This window comes from Physella acuta, unplaced genomic scaffold (assembly GCF_028476545.2).
Source record: "Physella acuta isolate Inbredline_101_S28 unplaced genomic scaffold, ASM2847654v3 ptg000344l, whole genome shotgun sequence".
Lineage (NCBI taxonomy): Eukaryota > Metazoa > Mollusca > Gastropoda > Physidae > Physella > Physella acuta.
In genome coordinates, this window is record NW_026731863.1 from 39,041 (window position 1) to 64,564 (window position 25,524).

The 25,524-nt window shown below is 37.5% G+C and overlaps 1 protein-coding gene across 5 annotated transcripts in view; it reads right to left on the reverse strand.

Annotated features, from left to right (window-relative positions):
* Positions 1-25,524, reverse strand: part of LOC131941062 (receptor-transporting protein 3) — a 51,069-nt gene that overhangs the window by 10,191 nt on the left and 15,354 nt on the right. For 2 of the 5 annotated variants that reach the window (XM_059300040.1, XM_059300041.1), the window contains exon 2: positions 16,852-17,642. In XM_059300040.1, coding sequence (XP_059156023.1) covers positions 16,852-16,973 — 122 coding nt within the window. In that variant the 5' untranslated portion in view covers positions 16,974-17,642. Of the gene's footprint in view, positions 1-16,851; positions 17,643-17,793; positions 17,972-20,481; positions 20,636-25,181; positions 25,206-25,524 lie in introns of those variants that run through there. The other 3 variants (XM_059300042.1, XM_059300043.1, XM_059300039.1) reach the window with 3 other exon arrangements.

Here is a 25,524-nt window from a genome sequence, read left to right on the forward strand (position 1 = left end):
ATACCATCAAAACAGTTGCCGCCTACCCAACCCCACCGTTACCCCCCCCCCCCCTGCACTCATCACACATTAACACACGCATTCGCAGTCTAATTTGTAAACCGCTGTTATATCGCCAATCAGCATTATAAACAAGAAGTACAGAGATAATAATAAAGATGAAAGAGTGATGGCCAACGGTCAAAGAGCTTAGAACACCACACACAGAGAGCTAAGGTACGGCCAGTTGGTCCGCGATTTTGGGATAATGTAAGCCTTTTGTTCGTTTGTCGAGTCGAACATGATTTTATGGTCTGATTTCGCTATTGGTCAGATGACGTGATGCCGATCACGTGACCGGTCAGGCCAGTAGCCAGGTAACACTAGCTTTATGTTAAACAGGTAGAGGTCACTTGAGTTAACCTATCGTTATCGCTCGACCTTGACCTTGGTATTAGAAAATTTAAAACCAAAAAAAATTCGCTTTGTGCGGCTGAGGACTGACTCACCTGTGACAGATGTTTAACCTGAGTGGCCTCGGTTTGACCTGAGGTAGTTGGACTTTGGGGCCACTGGAAACGTAGGCCATCCTTACACTGTTGGCCATTTGGTCAACTTTCAAGACAATACCAAAAGGGTTCATCTTTCGGCCGGATAGTTTGAGCTGAGTTTGTTTGAAAAACTCTTTCAAATAAAAGTTGAAAGCTAAGAAAATGTTAACCAGAAACATCCAATTCTTCTCGGAATTTTTTCCCCAAACTTTAATTTTTATTATACTTTGATTTTTCTTTCCTTGATAAATTTAAAAAAAAAAGGAAAAAATGTGTTTGTCTTTCTTAAAAGTAAATTTTGATTTAGTTTTAGTTTTTAAAATCTTTTATAGTGTTACCAGCGTTTTAACAATTAATATAGTTCAATACTCAAAATTAATAACGTATGCTAATTATTTACATTTACTTTTTAAAATAAAGTTTTTAAAATAAAGTAAAATAGTCTGAATTATTTTTAAAATGATGTTTTAACATTTTTATTACTAAAGCTGATGATTTCCGATTTAAAAAAAATATAACTTGAGATGGTTTTATAGAAAAAATATAATGTTTATATATTTAATAGTATATTATACACGCAATAATGATACATTATCTATTAAGAATTTTAAATTTATAAACCACTTTTACGAAAATTAAAATAAAACTTCCATGAGAAATACTCAGTCACTGCACGCAACCGCAGAGAAATCAAATCCAATTCAACTCTGATGTTCAATTTGATTTATGAACAATTGACCAGTCTTCGATAAGATAACACGATGCGACTGTGTTCAATTCGGGAAATTGTTAATTATTTGTCTTGATTGCTGGGTACAACACGACCCTATCTTAGGGGGATTAGGGACATGCATATGTAAGTCTGGTGTAATCAAGGCCAGAATTATCTAGATAACCGCCCTATCGAGATATGTATATATATATATATATATATATATATATATATATATATATATATATATATATATATATATATATATATATATATGTATATATTTATAATATACATTGTATACATATATATGTACATATATATATATATATATATATATATATATATATTATATGAAAGTATATATATATATATATATATATATATATATATATATTATATGAAAGTATATATATATATATATATATATATATATATATATATATATATATATATATATATATATATATATATATATGTGTGTGTGTGTGTGTGTGTGTGTGTGTGTGTGTGTAGGCATATGTATTTAAAGAGAGATAATTTCAAAACTGAGAGAAAGAATCAGTTTGAGGTTGAGGTTTGCCGTTGCGGTTGGGTATAGGTTTAGAATCAAAAGGTAGGTTAAGTTTAAGAGGGGGGACGGTGTGGTCCCGAAAGTCACAAGTTCGGTTCTAGGACTCGAGCTTAGGTCACCCTGAATCCACCCAGCTCACGTTAAGATTAGTATAGGCGGCTGGGCATGGAGCTGACCACACCACCCCTTCAAATGCTGATGTCACAGAAACAGGTGAACACTTCTTTAGCTGCTCTATGAATGGTTGCATTAGGTTGCGTTCGTTTGATAGAAAAGAAGTAAGCATTTTTTTCCCCCATTTTTAGAAGCATTTGACACTTTAGAAGAAAGCTTTATAATACATGAAGAGAAAGTGGCACTCAATAAGCAACTCTGACCATGAACAAAGCTTTACAATGCGATTGCTTATGTAGGAAGGGTAGTGTATGGTGTTAAAAGTGTGTGTTTGGTTGCAGAGCACGAACGACAACCTGTTTATAATGTAAGAACAGTTACGGCCCCTGAACTTCGTTTCATTAAGATTAAGCCAAGCTACGCTGCAAATCCACGGTTTAAAAATAGAAGCAGTGTCACGTGATCAAATGCTAATGGTGTTTCCGTTTTTATTACAGGCGTGTGTTTAATTAAATTGATACCGCTGTCCGTCTGTTTTATGATTGGAAACTTTGCGAACGAATTTTTTACCCACTTTTACCAAACTGATTCGTTTCAGGCTTGACACGTGGGTCAAGATTCGATGACAGAGCAATATGACATGACATCATTAGATGTTTAATTAGTTAAAAACACAATTAATAAATGCTTGCTATATTATGTATTGTTTAATAGTGCCTCGCTTTTACACACAAGCACCTTCAATGCTTTTAATTGGTGTGTATTTTTTTTCAGGGCATACCAAGGCATATGTGTACAATTCATGGCATAATAACGGTGTATATGTGTACAATTCAGGGCATAAAGGGCGTATGTGTTTAACTTAGGGCATACCGGAGTATATGTGTACAACTCATGACATACCCGGGGCGTATGTGTACAATTCAGGGCATAATAACAGTATATATGTTACTTCCCATATAAAAATTAGAAATACATAGGGGAAACAACTTGTAAATGTTAAATAAAGTGATTTTTAGTAAAGATAAATTTAATTTCAGTATAATAAAATAACAGATCATTGCTTGCTTTAAGTAAACACAAATTCGTATTTAGCCAATATATTACAGTGTGTTAAATATTTATATTTCAAGAAATTCAGAATTCTTATTTGACTCTTATTAAGATAGAACGGCTTAGCTAAATTGAACAATATTTTTAAAGACATCAATGTTTTTAATTTTATAGCCTGACCCGTGTAATAGATGCTCGCAGTTGTTGTTTTTTTTAAAAATAAGTTGTAATTAGACTGACGCAGCTAAAATAATATAATCAGCTTTTTCTGTCTAACTAACCTGTGAAAACATGGTACAAAAAAAAAATTAGACTTTTTCTGTTAGATCTATGTATAAGTAAACCATCTTAAATGAATGAAAGTAGGATAGAAATAAGAAAGAAATATTACTATTGTAAATCTGTATCAGTCCTCACAAGCCGATGATGAAAACTAATACTAAAGCGAACACGCAAGGCAAACTGACGCTGTAAATTTTATGTCTGAGGCGAAAAACTGTATGAACCGCGGATGTACGATAAAACTGTAAAAAAGTCCGGTTATGGTCAACTATTTCAGCTGGGTGATGACGGGGTGTAAAGAATTGTAAAGACTGAAGCGCATCATGGTTTGATTTGTGATTGGTCAGTCCTGGGATTAAAGAGAAGTGGTTCAAACCCTTTTTGGAAGTACCGAACCCCACCTGCTTCATATGTGCTTTCACCGAACCCTTCTAAATAGTTGTATGGTCCGCATTGACAAAACCTGATCATGAGTCGGGTGTGGAACCTAACTTCCGCTGAACCCCTGAGACTGACTCACCGAACCCCCTGGGGTTCGATCGAGTCACTGATATAGATCATGAAGAAGAGGACTTGGCAACGAAGGGAAATAACCCATTAGGATAAGGCATGACAAGAAACAAGAATTTACAACAGGATTTTAAGCGATGGCTTAAAAAAATATTTAAGGGGAAATAATCGATGTTAACTTTAGGAATCAAGTAAATCATTGGTTATCGGACCTGTTTATATTTTTTTATTTATAGTATGTTGTTTTCAGTAATAAAATTCAAACCGTCACGTATAACATAAAATATTTATTTCACCGTGTTTAATTTATAATGTATGCACTGTAAATTTACTCGGATTTGTTTGTTTCTATAGCAGCAATTAAAGGAAGTTATAATACAACAACTTTGTTACGAAACATGCAACGAGAAGACTGCAAGATGAACAAACTAGAGTACAAAACACGTTTACCAGTAAGAGGTATTATATAGCCCAAACATACCAAAACACATATTATATCAAACAGAATAAATTTGGATCAAATATAACACCATAAAAAATCCAAGAAGAGGCATAGGTGATACACACACACACACACACACACACATATATATATATATATATATATATATATATATATATATATATATATATATATATATATATATATATATATATATATATATATATATATATATATATATATATGTGTGTGTGTGTGTGTGTGTATCTGAATGTATGTTATAGTGTGCCCGAGTTTGGGTCTGTGTGTGCTTTTGTGTGTGTGTGTGTGTGTATGCGGCTGCATGTGTGTGTGCGTGTGCAGGTGGTGATGACGCACCATCTAGCACAAACCACCGAGTCATGCTCTAGCGCTGTGACCCATGACAAAATGGCTTTTCACACACTCACAAAAAAGCCATTTTACTAGAACAGAATAAAACGTGGCCTACATACTAGATACCATTTCACCGTGAAATGTTACATTACAATTTTAAATGTAACATGACATTTTCAAAATGTAACATTACATTTCAAACATGTTACTTCTTACACTAATAGAAATCTATTTTTTATATAATTTTTAAATGAATTACTACAAATGCTATCCTTCGCTCGTAAAACTCATCTATAATTTTACATTTGTAAAACGTAACTTCCAATGAAACTTTAGTACAGTATTATCATCGTTAGGGTCATAAACTAGAGCTAGTAGAACTTGGGTTAGGGTCAGGAAATAGTAGGACTGGGGTTAGGGTTAGAGTTGCCATTTACAGAATATATTAGTATTGTTTACTGCAAATAAGGTAATACCTTTTTTTAAAGTAGATTTCATAATTAGGGCACTATCGGATAATTGTATAACACATAGCCCCATATTGAAAAAGTAATTCGTTACAGTATAAATTGTTTATATTATTGAACAACAACATTTTGGCCACGGTATGGTTAGGTCCTCTTATGATTTAGGTTAGATGGCAGTTTTATGGTTAGGTTAAAACTCGGTCACTTTATGTTTAGGTTATATGTCGGTCAGTTTGTGGTTAGGTTAAATGTCGCTTAGGTTAATGTTTAGGTTATATGTCGGTCAGTTTGTGGTTAGGTTAAATGTCGGTTAGGTTAATGTTAGGTTAGCCACGCGTGGACTACTCCAATTATATAGGCCACGGCAGAGGCGTAACTAGGGGGGGGGGGGCGGGGGGGGGGGGGGCGGCCGCCCCGGGCGCCGACCCTATGGGGGCGCCAAAAGGGGTGGGAAAATTTTTTTAAAGCTGATTTTATGCTGCAGTTTTGAATTATAAACTGTCTAAGTTAAGAAATGTAATGGCTACACGCATTTACATACTGATTTAACTGTTTTCTATCTTGATTTCTTAATGTAAAACATACTCTTAAGAAACAGTGACCGGCAAAACCGCTTTGAAGCTTTTCCTAGATGGGGGAGGGGGGCGCTTTTTCGAGACTTAAAACGGAAGAATTTACACTAGATTGTTGAGTCGATAAACGTTACCACTATTAAAAGAAACCAATTGTATTAAAACGTATTGTACGATTGTTGAACTGTAAAATACGTTAGTGACTTTTATCAAGATGGTGCAGGGGGGCGCTTTTAGGCTAAATAAAATAGCAAAATTACACAGGATTCTGAGTAAACAACCTTTAGCTCTCAGAAAGAAACGAATTGTACTGTGCATTGTATAATTGTGTAGCATTTTTAAAAAAAAAGTTAGTTACGTTAAAAACCGCTCTACAAACTTTGTCCAAGATGGTTGTGATGAGTGTGTGTGGGGGTGGGGGGGGGGGGGGGGTGGGGGGGGGGGGGCGCTTTTTTCGCAAACAAAAATCGCAAGTATTTGTACTGGATTGGTGAGTAGATAACTCTCTTAACACTTAGTAAAGAAACCAAGTGTATTAACGCGTAATGTACAATTTCAATAGCCAGTTTTGTTAAAAAAAAAGACGCGACTAGTTCTTTGTAAGATTCTTACGATTCTCTCAACTTCAACGTGAGAGATCAGATACTTTTGATCAGTGTTTCTTCCAGACTTTTTTCTCCGGGGGGGCACTTGAAATCTTCGGGGGGAGGGGGGAGGCGGTAAACTTTCTTCGGGGGGGGGGGGGGCGGACACTGTTAAAAGTATATATTTTCTATATATAAATTATATAAATTTCATTTCGTTCGGGGGGGGGGGGGGGGCGTAAAAATTTTTCCGGGGGGCTGCGCCCCCCCGAAAAGATGCCTGGAAGAAACTGTGTGCGAGAAGGCAGGGCAAATCTGCGAAATCCAAGACTACGAGCTGTTAACATCCGTTGGATTCCAGTTGGTTTTCTCTATCTTGTTTTGTCATACCATCAACCAATCAACGAAATACCCATGTCGTATTCCAATGTGAACAATAAATATTTCTGATAACTTCTTCTTGTATGTCACTTGTGTGTCCTTACTCTAACAAACTTCGAATCCAACTATGTACCATATCACAACAGAGATCGTTCAAAACTAGAACATAAAAGGCTGGTCTAAACATATTAGCGTTAGCTACAAACTACCCTCTAACACAGATCAGGCTTATTTTTTTTACTTTCTCGTATATACGAAGTATAGAGAAAGTATTGTAATCGTGCAAAAAAAAAAATCGAGATTTTTACAGATCTCGACGTTTTACACCTCACTGATACGGAAAAACATAATTTTGCAATCTTGTCCGTATGTCTGTGTGTGTGTGTGTCTGTGTGTCTGTGTGTGTGTCCGTGTGTAAACACGATAACTTGAGTACCGTTACAGCTAGGTTGATGAAATTTCATATATAAGTATTTTATCAAAATCGTAGATCCGTATCAACTTTTGAGCAATTTCCGATAACCGGAAGTGGTACTTTTCCTACTTTGAATTTTTCAAAAGCCTATAACTTGAGTACTATTTCAGATAGATAAATAAAATTTCACATGTAAGTAAAAGATCTAATTCTCTACCTTCTGTAAAATTTTGAGTAATTTCCGTTGACTGGAAGTAGTAATTTACGCTACTTCCGATTTCTCAAAAAACTAATGTAAATTTTAAAAGTACTAATAATATTGCGCACTATTATGCGCTTTTTTTATTTCGCGTTCACTTGGTGTGCAATTAATTTGTCTACGAGATTTTATTCTATTTTTAAAACTTTAAGTATTTAAAATGGATTAAAAATCATGTCTATAGCCCGAGTTCCCATCCCCTGTTATTTTATTAATACTAATAGTATCGCTGTCTGTGTATCTGACAAGAACGCTCTGTCTGACAAGAACGCTCTAGAGAAAACACAAGCAATTTAAAAACATGCACAGTAATTCGAAAAACGAAATATGACGTCGACACATTTAGCGTAGAGTAGAACATAATCTCAAACCAGAGAGTGCACACAGTAATGTAATGACGTCATTGATTCTGGCGTAAATATTGAATAAAGAGGAAATGTTGTCTAATCTAAGTGGTTTGCGTGAAGAGTTTCTTGCATACAATTCTTCGGGTAGGGGCGAAGCCCCACCCCCCGCGTAAGAACGTCTGACCCCCCCCCCCCCTCCCCAACTCAAAAGAAATTTCTTCATCGATACTCTATAATAAAATTACCGCCTAATTAATGTGTCTAATCTAAAAAGTGGTTTTCTTGCAATTTCTTTAATGCAATTCTTCGGGTAGTGGCTAAGCGCGACACCAGTGTTTCTTTCAGACTTTTTCCTCCCCGGAGAGGGGTGGGGGGTACTTGGAATTTTCGGGGGCGGGTGTAGAATTTTCGGGGAGGGGGCGGACACTGGAAAAATTATATAATTATATTTCGTTGAATGGGACGGTAGACATGTTTTTTTTAGAGGGGGTGGGTGGGGGGTGGGGGGGGGTGGTGGTGTGTGTGTGTGGGGTGGGGTGAGTGGGTTTAATTTAGACTTTTTCCTCCCCGGAGAGGGGTGGGGGTACTTGAAATTTTCGGGGGCGGGTGTAGAATTTTCTGGGAGGGGGCGGACACTGGAAAAAGTATATAATTATATTTCGTTGAATGGGACGGTAGACATGTTTTTAGGGGGGGGTGGGTGGGGTGTGGGGGGGGGGGGGGGTGTGGGGGGTGGGGTTGGGTGAGTGGGGGGTTTAATTTAGACTTTTTCCTCCCCGGAGAGGGGTGGGGGTACTTGAAATTTTCGGGGGCGGGTGTAGAATTTTCTGGGAGGGGGCGGACACTGGAAAAAGTATATAATTATATTTCGTTGAATGGGACGGTAGACATGTTTTTTTTTGGGGGGGGGGGGGGGGGGTGGGGGGGGGGGGGGGGGGGGGGGGGGTGGTGTGTGTGGGGGGTGGGGGGTGGTGTGTGTGGGGGGTGGGGTGGTTTTAGTTTAGACTTTTTCCTCCCCAGAGAGGGGTGGGGGTACTTGAAATTTTCGGGGGCGGGGGGTAGAATTTTCGGGGAAGGGGCGGACACTGGAAAAAGTATATAATTATATTTCGTTGAATGGGACGGTAGGCATGTTTTTTTTTGGGGGGGGGGGGTGGAGGGGTGGGGGGTGGTTTGTGTGGGGGGGGGGGGCGGTGTGTGGAGGGGGTGGTGTGTGTGGGGGGTGGGGGGTGGGGGTGGGGGGTGGTGTGTGGGGTGGGGTGGGGTGGGGGTGGTGTGTGTGGGGGGGGGTGGGTTGGTTTTAGTTTAGAGAAAAGAGACAGCACTATCAAGCTAGCGCCCGGTGTATCCTTCCTCAACGGGCCATTTTTCTCGTATAAGAATATTCGAGAAAGTTTAGGGGAGATCACTCCCGGTTTATTTACTGACATTACTAATCTTTCGCAAAAAAAGTTAAACGCATCTTAATGGGAATTAAATTGTCGTAAAGTTTTAAGGAATGAAAATCATACAATGTAATTATTAAACCTTGTCCGGACTGTAGCATACACGCTTACACACGCTTACACACACAAATACACTCTTACCCACACACAAGCTTATATATAAACACACTATCACACACACATAAGTATACACACACACACACACACACACATATATATATATATATATATATATATATATATATATATATATATATATATATATATATATAAGCGGGGGGGGGGGCGCCAAATTGAAAGTTCGCCCCGGGCGCCGGGAAGGGTCGCTACGCCTCTGGGCCACGGTCTACTGTCTGGTTTACTAATTAGATAACTCGCCGCATCCAGTTGAAACCAGCCCGGCAATATCTTGTCATTCAATCCAACATGAACGGTCTTAATTCATTCACCGCGGCGGAAGGATAACAATGACAGACGCATGTACCGTACGGCGTATGAATACATGGCCCTACTTTTAAAATTTAAACAGGTTTTTGTAAAGTCGTGGAGACTGGAATATAGGCAAACTGCTGCCGTGTAATATCAATATCATTAGCGTGAAATATTTTTTCGCGTTATTTTAAAAAAAAATATTATAAGATACGATTATAGTGGTAGAGTTGTAACAGGGTAGAATGTGTGTCAATTTTTGCTGCCAGCACAGTTATGGTTAACTAAAGATGGAACGTGAGCCAGTGGCGTAGCCAGGATCGTCTCAAGGGGGGGGGGGGGGGTTCCAATTTTTACCCGAGAACAAGCTTTCGGTTTGCACCCCACCCCCCTCTCAAACTTTCGATTGCAACCCCCCCCCCTCAAACTTTCGATTTGCACCCCCCCTCATACTTTATATATATATACCGAAGGGTCTATGGGGGGGGGGGGTTATGACCCCCCCCCTAACCCCCCCTGCCTACGCCACTAACGTGAGCTATATGTATTGATACTGCAAGCGGTAGTTAAAGTGGGGGATGGGGTGGGGGGAAGGGATGCTACCGAATCTGTTTCTTGTAACTATTACAAGATACACAGTCCTAGACATATTGACCACAGTCTAACAAAAGGGCCCTGAATAGTTTTAGCCAAGGTATCCAGATAAGTTTTCGGCTTAACGCACTAGCAAATTTAACCTGAATGAATATATATATATATATATATATATATATATATATATATATATATATATATATATATATATATATATATATATATATATAACATTAAATTTTTAAACATGTATTTAAAATAGTATCGCTAGATAAATAATCGCTCTTTCATATTCCAATGTTCCTCTCTTATCTTAAAGTATCGATTACGATCCCTAGGATATCACCACCTCAGCTATTCAGACTCTGAATCAACAAACATAATAACTTCATTAAAATCGACCCATTGAAATGTCATCTACAATCTTGAAAGTATCTTGATGATCTGCAGTGATGTATCTGTATATCTATGTTATCATTAAAATCTAGACATCTGAGGTGTCGAGACATTTGAAGCTGTTTCATAACATTTCTTCGGCACGAGATTACTTCGTTACTTTGTAATTAAATATTTCCGTTTTTTTTTGTTCCCGTTCAAGTTTTTTATATAAACGGTGGGTAGGTTAGCTGAAAGGATTTATATAATAATATTGGAGAGTGTGTGTTTATGTAGTTGGGGAGTAGAGTGAAGGCCAGTGAAGGGTAGATGTAAGCTAGGGAGGTTGGTGTGGCTAACTTGGGTTTGATGGAGTAGGGACGTTATGTAAGATGTTTGATGGGGAAGGTATGAAGAGTGCATGGATAGAGGGGGGAGGATAGGGAAGGGAGGATGAAAAGGGAAGGGTGAGATGAATGAAGGGAGTAGTTATAGGGGAGGCTATGGTTATGGTATCGGGAGTGTGAATAGGATGAGGGAGGTTTAGAGGGAAAGGATATGGAGAGTTGGTAATTTTGAGAAGTTAGATGTGGGGGAGGGGGGGGGGGGCTTTATCAAGGTGGTTAGAGGAAATGTAGATGTAGTATATAAAGAGGAGGTTGGACAGTAGTACTTTCGACTGCTACCCCGAAAGGTTCGAGTTTGGATCCTTGGTTCGAGTCTGTATGAGTCCACCCAACTCTGATGGGTACCTGAATCACATTAGGGAAACCAGGTTGTCATGGCATAGTGATGTCCACACTATCTCATGATATGCCGAGGTTTTCAAAGCAGAGGGACTCTACTTCACCTGCTTCATATGTTTTGGGCAGGAAAGGGAAAGATGATGATGATAGAAAAGGGGAGGGAAGGAGGAGATGGGCTACGTCATGGAGAAAGGTTAATGGTGAGGTGTAGAGAGTTAAAGGGAGAAAGGCTTTGTGGATAGTCTATGTGGATTATAAGGAATGGGTTTTTAGAATAATAAGGGCTAAGGGTTTGGTGAAGGGTGTGAGTGTGGGCAAGGGTGTGGGTGTGGGTGTGGGAAAGGGTGTTGGGGTGAGGGCAAGAGTGTGGGGTGATGGTTAGGGTGTGGGGTGTCGGTGAGGATTAGGGTGTGGGGTGAGGGCAAAGGTGTGGGGTGAGGGTTAGGGTGTGGGGTGATGGTGTGGGGTGAAGATTAGGGTGTGGGGTGAGGGCAAAGGTGTGGGGTGAGGGTTAGGGTGTGGGGTGATGGTGTGGGGTGAAGATTAGGGTGTGGGGTGAGGGCAAAGGTGTGGGGTGAGGGTTAGGGTGTGGGGTGATGGTGTGGGGTGAAGATTAGGGTGTGGGGTGAGGGCAAAGGTGTAGGGTGAGGGTTAGGGTGTGGGGTGATGGTGTGGGGTGAAGATTAGGGTGTGGGGTGAGGGCAGTGTGTGGGGTGAGGGCAAGGGTGTTGGAGTGTGGACATGGGTGTGGGGTGTGGGGGTGCGGGCTAGGATGTGGGGGTGGCGGGCAAGGATGTGGGGGTGGCGGGCAAGGATGTGGGGGTACTGGCTAAGGGAACGAGTCAGTTAATAAAAGAGCTCCACGTCACGTTTGACACCTGATGGACACACGGTGAGCAGATTTTGGTGACGTCTTCATAAATACAGTCTGTGTGTGGGTGTGGGTGTGAGTGTACGTTTGAGTGTGAGTGTGAGTGTGAGTGTGAGTGTGAGTGTGAGTGTGAGTGTGAGTGTGAGTGTGAGTGTGAGTGTGAGTGTGAGTGTGAGTGTGAGTGTGAGTGTGAGTGTGAGTGTGAGTGTGAGTGTGAGTGTGAGTGTGAGTGTGAGTGTGAGTGTGAGTGTGAGTGTGATTGTGAGTGTGAGGGTGTGTGTGTGAATGTGAATGTGAATGTGAATGTGAATGTGAATGTGAATGTGAATGTGAATGTGAATGTGAATGTGAATGTGAATGTGAATGTGAATGTGAATGTGAATGTGAATGTGAATGTGAATGTGAATGTGAATGTGAATGTGAATGTGAATGTGAATGTGAAAGTGAATGTGATTGTGATTGTGATTGTGATTGTGATTGTGATTGTAAGTGTGCGTGTGTATATACATGTGTATTACGCAAGGTAATAGGGCCGATCATCTTGAGCAGCTATAGGGTATGTGCATCAGGGGGTAGAGAAGAAAAGACAACAGGAAGTACCAGGCCCATCACGCAAGTTCGTTCTTTTTGCCCTAGCAACAGCTGGCTATGACGTGTTGATATTCAGCGGATATGGCAGATGGGTTCTTTTTGTCGGAAACCATCTACGGGTCGTCTAACGTTTCAAGAATAAAATCGATAAAGGCTCAGTATTTATTTTATTGAGAAACTTTTGTTGATTTATAATTACTTTTAGTTTGTTTTTTTATTATGAAAGTAATCAATATTTTCCAATACAAGAGCAAAATAAATATTACAAACGCCTTTATTAATTTTTTTTTTTTTTTTTTTTTTTTTTTTTTTTTTTTGAGATTTCAAAGAAATACGAATTACATATCTCTTTGAGGCAATAAATAGGAAACGAAAAAAGCGTTTATTTTTTTTTTATATTTTTTTTTTGGAAAGGTAAGTTTTAGATTACTAAATATAAGGATAAACGAGAATGCATTTACAAGAATAATGTTCAACTATTGTTGGTTTTTGTTTTTTTAGTTATATATATATATATATATATATATATATATATATATATATATATATATATATATATATATATATATATATATATGTGTGTGTGTGTGTGTGTGTGTGTGTGTGTGTGTTTCAGGATATAATATGGTAATGAGCCGATCCTTATGAAATATAATTCAGACAAACTTTCATTTAGTCACATGAAAATCGATGACAGAATTATGGGTAGCTTTAGTAGCCGCGACCTGTGAATGCGAAATGATATGAACATTAATGGGATTAAATAGATTGGAATTAATTAGCACGGCACGCGCCATCTGGTGACGTGGCGACATCTGACGCCAGAGTTCTAAATATAGATTTGCCCAAACTTTAACTGTAAGCGACTGGCTTCTTTGTTGAATGGGGGGAAAATGCAAATCGTGTTCGTCATAAATTAAATAATCACGTTGTAAAACTGAATGAAATTTTCTAGTTTATTGACACAATGACATTAACGGTTGAAAGGATGAAAATGCAAATCGTGTTCATCCAAAAATAATTATTGTCACGTTTTAAAAAAATTTATAAAATTTGGGTCTAGTTATTGACACAATGACATTAACGGTTTAAAGAATGTAAATGCAAATCGAGGTTCATATCAATTAAAAAGTGATCATATTTTAAAAAATTGAATGAAATTTGGGTCTAGTTATTGATAAAATGCAAATAGTGTTCAAACAAAAAATAAATAAATAAATAAAATTATCAAATCGAATGAAATGTGGGTCTAGTTATTGAAACACTGACATTAACGGTTGAAAGGATGAAATGCAAATCGTGTTCATACAAAAAAAAAAAATTATCACATTTTTAAAATTGAATGAAATTTTGGTCTAGTTGACACACTGACTTGAAAGGATAAAGTCTATTATTTTTAGATAGTATCGCTACTTTGGCTGTGCACTAAGCTTAATCCTTATGTTAAGCTGAGTCCTGAACTCATCAGTGTCTTAGCTTTGGCACTAGCCTTAACGCAAACTCAAAATAAACGCGCATAACTCAAACAGTGATACAGGTAGAAAAACACTCTAGGTACGTAACTCTACTGTTCTGATGGCTATTAAAAAAAAAACTACAAATTCACTTTTAATGATAAACTAATTAAATTTAGAGAAAGTAGACATATTAAAATTTACAAGACTCGTTGTTTTGTGAGTAAGCAAAAAAAAAATTTCTTCTTCTTCTTCTTCGTTCTTAATTTTTAGTGTTGAAAGGGATCGAGATTTATCTGCCAGTGGGTTTGAACTCGAGACTATTTCGAAAAAATCAACCATGAGCTTTTTGCCGTCTCGACCAAGCCTCCAACACAATTAAGGATACGGGTCAAATGGTTATGCGCCAGTGAGGCCATTGACTCCGATTTCAGCCTGCTTTTCTTTTTGGATTTGCTTTCATAGCCTTTGTCCAACCAAGAACAAACTACAAGGCAGCAGTTGTTTCATTTTGGAGTTGTCTCTACTAGAAGCGTGGCTGTCCTCAGCTAACGAGCCTCATCTGCCCGAGTAGATAATTCTGATTTTCCCATTTTGTAATAGTAATTTCCGAATAGTGTCTTTCCCCCATCACCGGCTCCAACCCTTCTCTCAATGTATCCAGCCCCTCTGCTAATACACTCTCCTTCCCTCATTTAAGTCTCAGGTGGTGGGGGGAGGGGGGGGGGGGGGGGTCTGCGAGTTAGGATTAACATTGGTGTCTGACCAGTGGTAGCTCTGTCATCACCACATGGGTACTCACACTCATGGGGGGGGGGGGGGATAAACGGCTTGTGCACGTCGTATGAGTGCTCACTACTCATACTCATCGGGCGGAAAGGGGGGGGGGGTTAAACGGTTTATGCACGCGCGGTCAGATGAAAAAAAAAACAACTAACCGAATGAGTACCGACTGTTGAGAGTGTTTTATTCTTGTGTTTTAAAGTTTAACTTATGCGCATGTATCAGTTTTTAGGATTTACACATTATTCTTGTTGTTTAGATATACCAGCTATTACCAAAATATGAGTATGGTTTATCAAAACCTAGATACTCATCACAATGTTTAATAATTGTCACTTAATTAACACACTGTAATCAATTTTTGTTGTGATTGCTACTATTATATTTGCTTTAGCATTTTGCATGCATATTCCTGTCATTTGAAACAATATATGAATAAGTAAAGGATTCATTAACAAAGATGATGGATGCTCTCCCTTGCTGAACTACGCCTCTTTAGAACAAATATAAGGGACGTAACTCCCATAACTACGATAAACAGACGGAGTAGGGCGAAGGGGATGCTTGATAGCGACCCTCTACCTGTGCAAACATGCCCGAATTTATCTAGTAGATTAAGCCATTGTTTTAACCTTTAGCCTTTTGCCTCGATGAAAAAACTAACAAGAGTATCAAGTGAAAAGGGGTCGGAAATCTTGTTAAGTCGGGGTCAAATTTTGTAAAAAGGGGTCAAAAGTCTTGTACACAGTGGCCAGAAAAATTATGTAAATAACGGGTAAGAAATCTTGTAAACAAGGGGGGGGGGTCAAATTTGTATTAAAAAGTATTAAACAATCTTGTATTGTGAGGGGTAGAACTCTTGTAAAAAACGTCGTAAATTTTGTTTTATCAAAATCTTGTCACACTTGGTTTATTTTCAAATAGTTACACCCCCTTCCAATTCACTATGACAGTTAAGGTGGCGTTACAAATGAACAGCACTTCGTTTTAAAATGTTAGCAATACATATATATATATATATATATATATATATATATATATATATATATATATATATATATATATATATATATATATATATATATATATATATATATGACTTGTATTTACATATACGTATGTATATAACTGTATGTGTGTATGTCCATCTTAAGGGCAATTGCCGGTGTTAGAATGAGGTGACCAAATAAACACTACAGACCGCATGTGTTATCTGGAGTATCATTACACTTATCCTCTTATCTTCGAGTATCCTCTTCAGATAACTTCAAGGTTGTGATGTGTTACAACATGGCTGGTCCAATACAGGTGTTCATGGTGGATGTCAGACCCCGACCGACCCCAAAGTGGGGTCAGGTGCTTTGTTATTTCAGACCCCAACCCTAAATTGGTGTCAGATCCTTGTGTTAGTTCACACCCCGACCCCAATAAACACTTGTTTTATGTCTTATCCCGACCCCAATGACCGGGGTCATACGCTTGTATTTCAGATCCCGACCCAAAATCATTAGCCAAATACTTGGCTTGCGTGTGTCCCTTTATAAAATACTAAAAATAATTTTTTTAAACAGATTGTTATTTTTAAAACCATATGAATTAAAACGTCAATTAATTAGATTTTTTTTTTAAATGGCCTGTTTACCCAAGGGTGCACCTTATTTTGGATTTTTAAGTGCTAGCTTATTTAGATGATTCAATTATAATACACTGTTTGTCTATGTGAGTAGGGGTGGGGAGCTTGAAACACCTTAGTATTATTCATCAAAACATTGGGTATAATGCGACTCTGGTGAGGCAATTAGAGTCGTGCTATTCTCCCCAATATTCTGTTTCAAATATATTCAACGCAATCTCAACAACAGTGTTTATATCACTAATGTCTAAACACAATGCAAGCATGCTGACGTGGTATAAAATAGGTGCCAAAAAAAAAAGTTAAAACTTACCTTTGAGAGAGGAAAAGCCCCAGTTCCGATTCGCTGCATTTCGACAGGTCTATAGGACTGAGTGACAGTGTGGGGGAGACTGGGGACAGGGGGATGGCAGCGAGAGTGTTTGTCATGATCATGATGGCTGGATCCGTTTTTAACGACAGGTCAACGACACACTGGACAGAAAGGTTTCACCCTTAGTCTAATACACGCAAAACGGGCTGGCTAGTGGATCTATATTTTAGCGTTTCCCGTTTATTTTCTCCGGAGAAATTTTAATGAAGTTCTTGTTTCTCCTTTCTTCCGATTACTTAATAGTTGTGATGTGTTGGTAAACAATGTTTTGGCTTTCCGTGTATCTTCTTTAACACCTTCCAAAGTTTTAAAGTAATTTTTTTCAGAATTTTTTCGCGCTAACAATGTTTAGTTAACAAAATGTTGGCATGTTACGGAATAATTCTGGAAACTTCTGAACACTTGAGTTCTTGATATTGACAAATCAAATACACAATTTCTATTCCGACTGATGAACTTCAATTTTAAGTCCAAGTTGGAATTAAATTATAAATTAAACACGTTTAAAGCTTGTCTTGAAAGGGTTAATGGTATGACTAGATTGCACTCAACGTGTATTACTGTGACAAAGTCCTGGATTTGAAAGGGTTAACTCTGTTCTTGATATATATGTATAATACTGAATAAGATGATTTCACGTTTGAAATTAAACTGTTTATGAATTTCTAGTTTTGAAGTCACTTCATTTCTTGATATTCCTTCACAATTTATGTTCCACTCTACACAGTAAACTAAGCAAGAAAAAATTAAGGTTTCATAAAAGATGAAAAACTGAAAAAACTTATTCTGCGGACGCGCAAGAAAACTGAATTCGTTAAAATGAATATGTAACACTAACCGAATTTTAAACACAACCAGAAGAAACAAAAAAAAACTAATTACCAAACAAATCCGGGGACGAATTTTATTTTAACAAAACAAGACATCGAACCCAGAATATATACGGCCACGGGCCATCCTTAGAGACCACAAAGACCACAAGCGGACCACAGGGTAAATACTCCAACAGTCGAACAGGACCGAGTAAAACACTCTCCCGCCTCAGCTGATTACAAACGACAGCACTAAACAAGTTCATAGGAGCACATCAACATCTTCACTCCGATAAAAACCAACTTAAGAAATCTTTGGCCCATATCTCGACTCTGGTAATCAGAAACATCGGGACGTTTAGCCTTCTGTACTGCATATAGCAGTCCTATGTAGGCCTACATACGCAAACGCATACAGGCAGACATATATATATATATATATATATATATATATATATATATATATATATATACATATACATATACACTCATATAGGTATACTCATATATATACATATATATATATATATATATATATATATATATATATATATATATATATATATATATATATATATATATATATATATATATATATATATAAGAAAGTGCCCCAGAGAATTTAAAGAAAAAAAGTCAAAGTTTCTAGACAAGTCACCGAATGTGTGAATTACCTTAAGACATTTTGGTTTTAGTACCATGAAAGTTAGCTAGTTCTTGAGATGTAAGTTAATCTAAAAGTAATTGTACACCACGTTACGTCTGGGAACTACCCTACTAACCCACCCCATCCCTCCTCCTCTTTTATCAGGTTAGATTATTTACCTACCCCTGACGTCAAATGTATTGAAATTTATTGGTGAGACTTTTTTTTTACTTTGTTTAATGATGCGAAACGGATACGGCGGCTTACGTTTGGTGTAAAGAAAATACTAAAAACATTTTTTGTGTTGGTGGTTTGAAGACTCCAGGTCAGGTGGTTGTGGGGAAGAAGGGGGGGGGGTTACATCAAGGTCATGTATGAGCCTGGGGTTAAAGTCCCAGTTAAAAAGTAAATAAAGCTAGGCAGAGTTACGTATCTTTACGCTGAGGGTAAGCTTTTTCTGGAGACGGTAAACTGGTGGTGTATTTGGAATGGATAGATTTTCCAAACATCAAAACCATTTAAGTCGGTTTTTAAACCACGGGACAACGAATCGACAAACTTTATATGTTAATGGTCATATATGACACCATACCGATGTGTAACACAAACATATCCCAAGCATTGAGGATGGCGTACATATTATATAACATACCCATATGAATATCCTTAACCAACAGTTATATATAATTTAACCCTATACATTTGATCACTGTCTTCGTCTACCCCCAACGTTAGTCCTAACCCTATCTCTGTCTATGTTTAATCATAACCAAAGTTGTTTTTTTTAATCTGTTTTCATTTCAAACGTGGAAAATACCATTGCCTTATCTATCAAATACGCACGTAAATGTGTTAATTAAAAATTTTAAAACATTATTGTTTGTTTGCCAGGTTAAGTTTAGTCACACTAAAAATTTGTAATTGATAAGATAATGAACCACATCATTTTCAAGTTAATTAGTAAAGTAATCAGCAATCAACGAGCGAGTATTTTTAATAATTTGTAATCAAGAAGCGAAAAACTTGCCGTTACATAAAAAAACTGACGCAGTCCAAAACAGAACATTTTAATATCACGATAATTAATTACTTTTTCCCAATATATTATGTATCCAAAAACACATTTAAATGTGTTTACTACATGATAATGGAACAATTCCCCGAATCTTCAGAAAATCAATCAATCGATCAACGGTTTAAGTTAGAATCCACGGAAAGGTTTTAAAATTGTACATAAAACGTAGATCACGCCTCCATCTCATAAACTCTTGTTATTGATATGTAAAATGTGTTTTTGTTCCGTACGGTCTAGCAAAACATCCGGTGTTTTTATTTCACACTTGAAATCACATGAATTATGGCTGCTGAGGACGCGACGGAAAATTTAAAAACTAGGCATATAGTTTGTTTTTTTATAACAGCAGTACGGAACAATTCAATAGTTGGAGATATGAATATCACAGCTACGTACTAATAAAGGGAAAAAACTAATGGATACATTGAAAAACATTTTTTTTTTGCTAAGCTGATCTGTTAAAATAAGAAAGAAATGTTACAGAAACTCTGAGAAACATTTGGGCCTAAATGGAAATCAATAAAGTTGTATTAATTGTAGTTTAACATTTAAACAACTTTATTTCGCCTTTAATTGATGAATTAACTTTTAAGTTTTTCATGAAAACACTGGATTTGTATTTGTATCGATGTTTTGTTTCAAAATAGATCCCGGAATTAAAGTTAATCAGGTTGGGGTTAAGGTTTAAGACTGAGGTTAAGGGTTGCAAAATCATAGCTTTTGCAAGAAGTATTTAAATTTAAACTTAATATTTGTTTTGATTGGGGCTTTTTTTTCTGACATAGAAAGTAAAGAAAAGAAAGTTTGTTTCGATTTTTTCGGTGTGGAATCCATAACCGATTTAAGCTGATTTGTTTTGATCTAATCATTAATTAGAATTTTACTCAAAGCTAAAGTTTACCGACCCCAAACTCAAAATATTTGTTTTAGTTAACAACCGGAATAGGATTAACCTTTTAAATTAAGAAATCTCGAAAATACGAATTTAGAAAACTACAATACGCTGAATAGAAACATGAGAAATAGTCCACGCTGACACCAATATAGACCAACTTGACCGCAAACATTTTTTATGCCTGTGCCACTTCTCACACTCCAGTTCTTGCTACTCGTCACTCTAAAGCACCCACGAGTTGTCTTAAAGCCTTAACGAGTGGTACTTCCACAATCAAGGGACGTAAGTCGTGGTTCATGTGGAACAAAATACTCAAATTATCTCCCCTATCTGAACGATGACTTCATAGCTAAGAATAAACTAAGTATACACTGAATTTGGAATATTTATAAAGAACCTCTTGGAATTATCAAAATTTAAAAAAATAAATAACTTGATTTAAATGGAATGCTTAATTCGTACTTGATTCTTTTTTTAGTCACATACTTTAGAACTCCAAATTCTGAAGTATATGTACTGGACACAGTCTACGCACACAAAAGTTGTGATAATAGTCACCGCACACAAAAAGGTGTGATAATAGTCACCAACACACAAAAAATTGTGATAATAGTCACCACACATTAACAGCTGAGATAACAGCTGCGCCACACAAAATTCGTGAAAATAGCCACAGTATACACACGTTCTGATACTCGTCACGGCGCCACACAACAGTTGTGCGAATAGTTTACACAACAACATGTAAACCTCCGCTCTCCGTATCGACGTCTGCGAGTTACAGCTGCCATTTTTTTCTATTTCCCTTTTTATCAACCTCGCCCCACAGCCGGCGGTTGTCACACTCTCCCCCCCTCCCTCCCTTCTATCCCCCACCCCATCTGCGGTTTTAACAGTTCGCTGGGCCCATACTCCCCCCTCCCCGTCATCATCATAACAAACTAGACCAAGATTCAGTCCCACAATGTCAAGACAACTTTATCACATTTGATTCGTTCCACGTAAGTAAACGGGAGCCAGGCGCTTTACTTTGGAGGTTTTACGGTAGCAACACGAGGTGTAAATTGTGTATTGTGTGTGTGTGTTGTGTGTATCCGCCCGCCGAGCGGTGTCTATGGGCCGCGGTGGCTCCTGGCGCTGCAGGAGTTTCTGTGGTAAATTGACGAGAGAATTCTAGACCTTTCAATACCCGGCACTAACAACTGTAACATTACGGCGTCAATCATCTTTCTATACATGTATATATATATATATATATATATATATATATATATATATATATATATATATATATATATATATATGTCATAGTACTTGTTGAAACGAAGTACTCTCGCGAGATTCTCGACGGCGACGAGACGCTTTCCATGGTTTCCGGATCATAGTTTTTATATATTAAGCCCCACAACGCCACAACAGGTATATAAAGCTAGTGTTTAAGACTTTAATATCTTACATCTCGTATCCGGAGTTGTTTTTTTTTTCCTTTTTTTTTTGAGAAAAAAAATCTCTGACGTCATGCTATATAAATATTTTACTTTTGCACCCGAGCGTATCAACGTTTGTGTGATAGGAAATCACTGAAGCGTGGCCGAGATAGAATGGGAAGTCAGGGAGTAGGTCAACAGAAGCGGGTCACCTTTTGACGCTACGCATGATGGGATAACAGGTTCGAGCCCAACTCAGCTGATAAACCCATGCATTGAAGGTTACGGTTAAAATGATAGTAAACAAACGTAAATTTCACTTTTTGCAAAAAAAAAAAAAATAATTTAAAAAAAAAAAAATTAATTAAAAAAAGAAATAAAAAAATAAAAAGTTGATTTTTTTTTCATAACAGAAAATTAATTGATTTAGTTAATATTAATTTATTCTCTTAAGCAAAAGGTCAAACTGAACACAATTACAACCGCCTATCGATGTAAGCATGTAAGCTACGAACATTGAACGCATGTATTCGTGGATAAAACGTAATTAGCATTAGGTGTTGGGTGGGATAATTTAAATTTAGAGAGATGTGTGGATTATTTCAACAAAAAAAATGCACGATACAAGACAAAAGCTTACGCTAATGGGATAGCAGGCTTTGATCGACAAGGGAAGCAGCGGTTTGGGGAATGAATGCAGGCGTCAATGGCACACGTGTGACAGATAGTTTGTGACACATGACACACAGTGACGCGTGTCAGTGCGTGCTTGAATCATGTCAGGAACACGTGACCCGTGTCAATAAAACATGTGACAAATGTCAGAAATTACATGACACATGTCAGGAAATACATGGCACATGTCAGACAACCTTTGATATATGACAAAACTCACAATATGGTTTGCACTTAATGTCAAAGGTGTGAATTTTTCGTATTTCCTGATCTTGTTTTTTTACAAGTTAAATATATCATTCACACATTGAATCCCGAAAAGTTAAATTTGAGTAGTTTTAAACATTCAACACCATATATATATATGTATATATATATATATATATATATATATATATATATATATATATATATATATATATATATATATATAGTCTAGACCAGGGGTCTCCAAACTACGGCCCGCGGGCCGGATGCGGACCGCGATGTCCTCTCATCCGGCCCGCGGAGATCTTTTTGTCCACTGAAAAAACGTTTGTTCGTGATGTCTGAGGAACTTTGTCCAGAAAAATCAAAGACATGCCTGGAAGAAACTGGCCCCCGAACTGAAGTTTGATAGTTAATGCGGCCCTCGGACTGAAAAGTTTGGAGACCCCTGGTCTAGACATTAGTCACTGAATGTTATAACTACTTTAATAATATATTTTAGTGTTAACCCAAAATTCAACTTTTTATTGCGGTGTTGAAGGTCAAAAGGTCATGTCAGACTCCGGAGGTCCGGCTTTTTTTCACGGTTAGCAGGTGGACGTAGCCGGTTCCCGGTTCTAGCGGTAATCGGATTAGCCGTGCAGTGACGGTTAACCCGGGGTTATAAGCTGAGGTTTATCGTCAAACTCAGCGGGATGTGAGGATTAGGGTTAGGATTTGGTGGGGTGGTTGGAAGCGGTCGGGAGATGCGATTTGGAAGTGATGGGGGGGGGGGGGGTCATAGCTAGAAGAGACAATGAACTGTGATTGAACAATGTTGCTTGGAGGGAGAATTTAGTATTAAGGAACAATCATAGTAAGAAGGGACATTTTGTTTTAGAGGGACAATCGTTGTTGGAAGGTAGGGACTGCTTTGTAAGGAACGATAATCGTGGTGCATTAGGAGAGATAACTCTGCATGTTGTGACTAATTAATATGTAAATTAGTCATGCATCCCATTTAAAATTTCCCTCTTTAGTTATAATGTCATCTTTTGATAAAAAATCATATACGCCTACATTATGGTGTTTACATCTGTTATAACCGTATTATAAATTAACATAATTTTTCTCGTGATGACGAGTCTTCAAAAAAAATATGTATGTTATGAATGAAAACTATTTTTATAAGCCAAAAGAAAATTTACTTATACCAACTCAATTAAACTAAACGTTTATTGACTAACTATGTTTAATTAGCATGACGCCGGCATACATTCACACACATAGCAGATATAACTGTTCCTGTAAGTTCGACACCCATAAAAACCGAAAATCTTACCCCCCTCCCACACCCCCATCTAACCTGCGTACTGTAATACCCGGTCATTTAGTACACCCATCTTCAAACCTGTATCAAACAACTCCTGTCCTAACATTGCCATCCAACAGACACAGGCTCTAAACAAGCGGACGGCCATGAGGTCAAACTAACATTGACTGTTGGTTTAATCATGTTTAATTACTGACGGATGACGAACGTGGACTCAAAGACAACAGGTAGATAACAGAAACGACCGTGAAAATAACGCTAGGCTACAGGTATACGAGGGGGATATTATGTACAAGCAAGTTTAGAAATCAAAGGGAAGCTAGCACGCAAACAGGGGACATCACTCTGATGATATCAGGGAATAGTGTATAGTTTTAGTTATAGCTAAACTGCTTAATTAAAAGCAAATCGAAAGCTAAGGCAACAAACTCTCTATATGAAAACTACATCGTACAAAAGCAAAACTTTTTTTTTTAATGACGGTATTTAATGATTTTAAAAATATCTACATTTTAAATTAATCACTACAAATATCAATGTTAATTATTATCAAACAAACCATACGAGTAATGTTCTACTTTACACCACTTATACTATAAATCAGATCGCCTAAACGCATATTGGAACAGTCAAAGATTTATACACGTAACACAAGCACATCGGAAAAATCCAGAGAAAGAACACATTTCTAAATACCTATAATCACAATTTTTAATTAGACTTCACTAATGAGTGAGACCTAATAGTGTAACCGCTTGAGAAATGAGACCAACTCTACGTCCTCAAATGTCAAAAAATAGTGATACCGCACAACACCATAAATGTAAAAATAGTGAGACTAGCACAACGCCATAAATGTGAGAATAGTGAGACTACATAACGCTATAAATGTGAGAATAGTGAGACCGCACAAGGCTATAATTCTGAAAATAGTAACCTGTACTTTATCCATACATGTGAAAATATTGAATCCAGAACAACACAATAAATGTGAAATAGTGAGACTAGCACAAAGTCCATAAATGTGAAAATAGTGAGATCAGCTAGCACCTGGGGATCAACCCCTCACCCCCGACACCCGACACCAACGACACGATCAGCAACCAGGCATTAAAAACACGCGGTCCGCCACGCATCAACTCACACAGAACAGGTCAACTTAACAGAAATGTCCCTAACCCAAACCTTCCTCTATCCAACTGACCAACTGGCTCTACCTACGTCAAAGTTGTAGCATCAACTGGCAATTTTCAAAATAAAAAACACAAATTGGCAACACACATCCAAATTGGACACAAGTTTGTAAAAAACCTGGACAGTCGAACCTTATCGAATGACAAGACAATATTCCACGCAGGCCTGTGTTGAAATCAGCTCGCCAGGAATAAATTATCTTAATTAACATAATTACTCCCCCTGTCTTAATGCTGTCCCTTTCTCACTTGATCGCGAAACGCTATTAATCGGCTATTTAATATCTTCATCACCTCGCACAAAGAAAAAAAACGAATAATGAATGGTAAATTCTACTTTTTTTACGTAAATACATTTAAGAACCTTATTT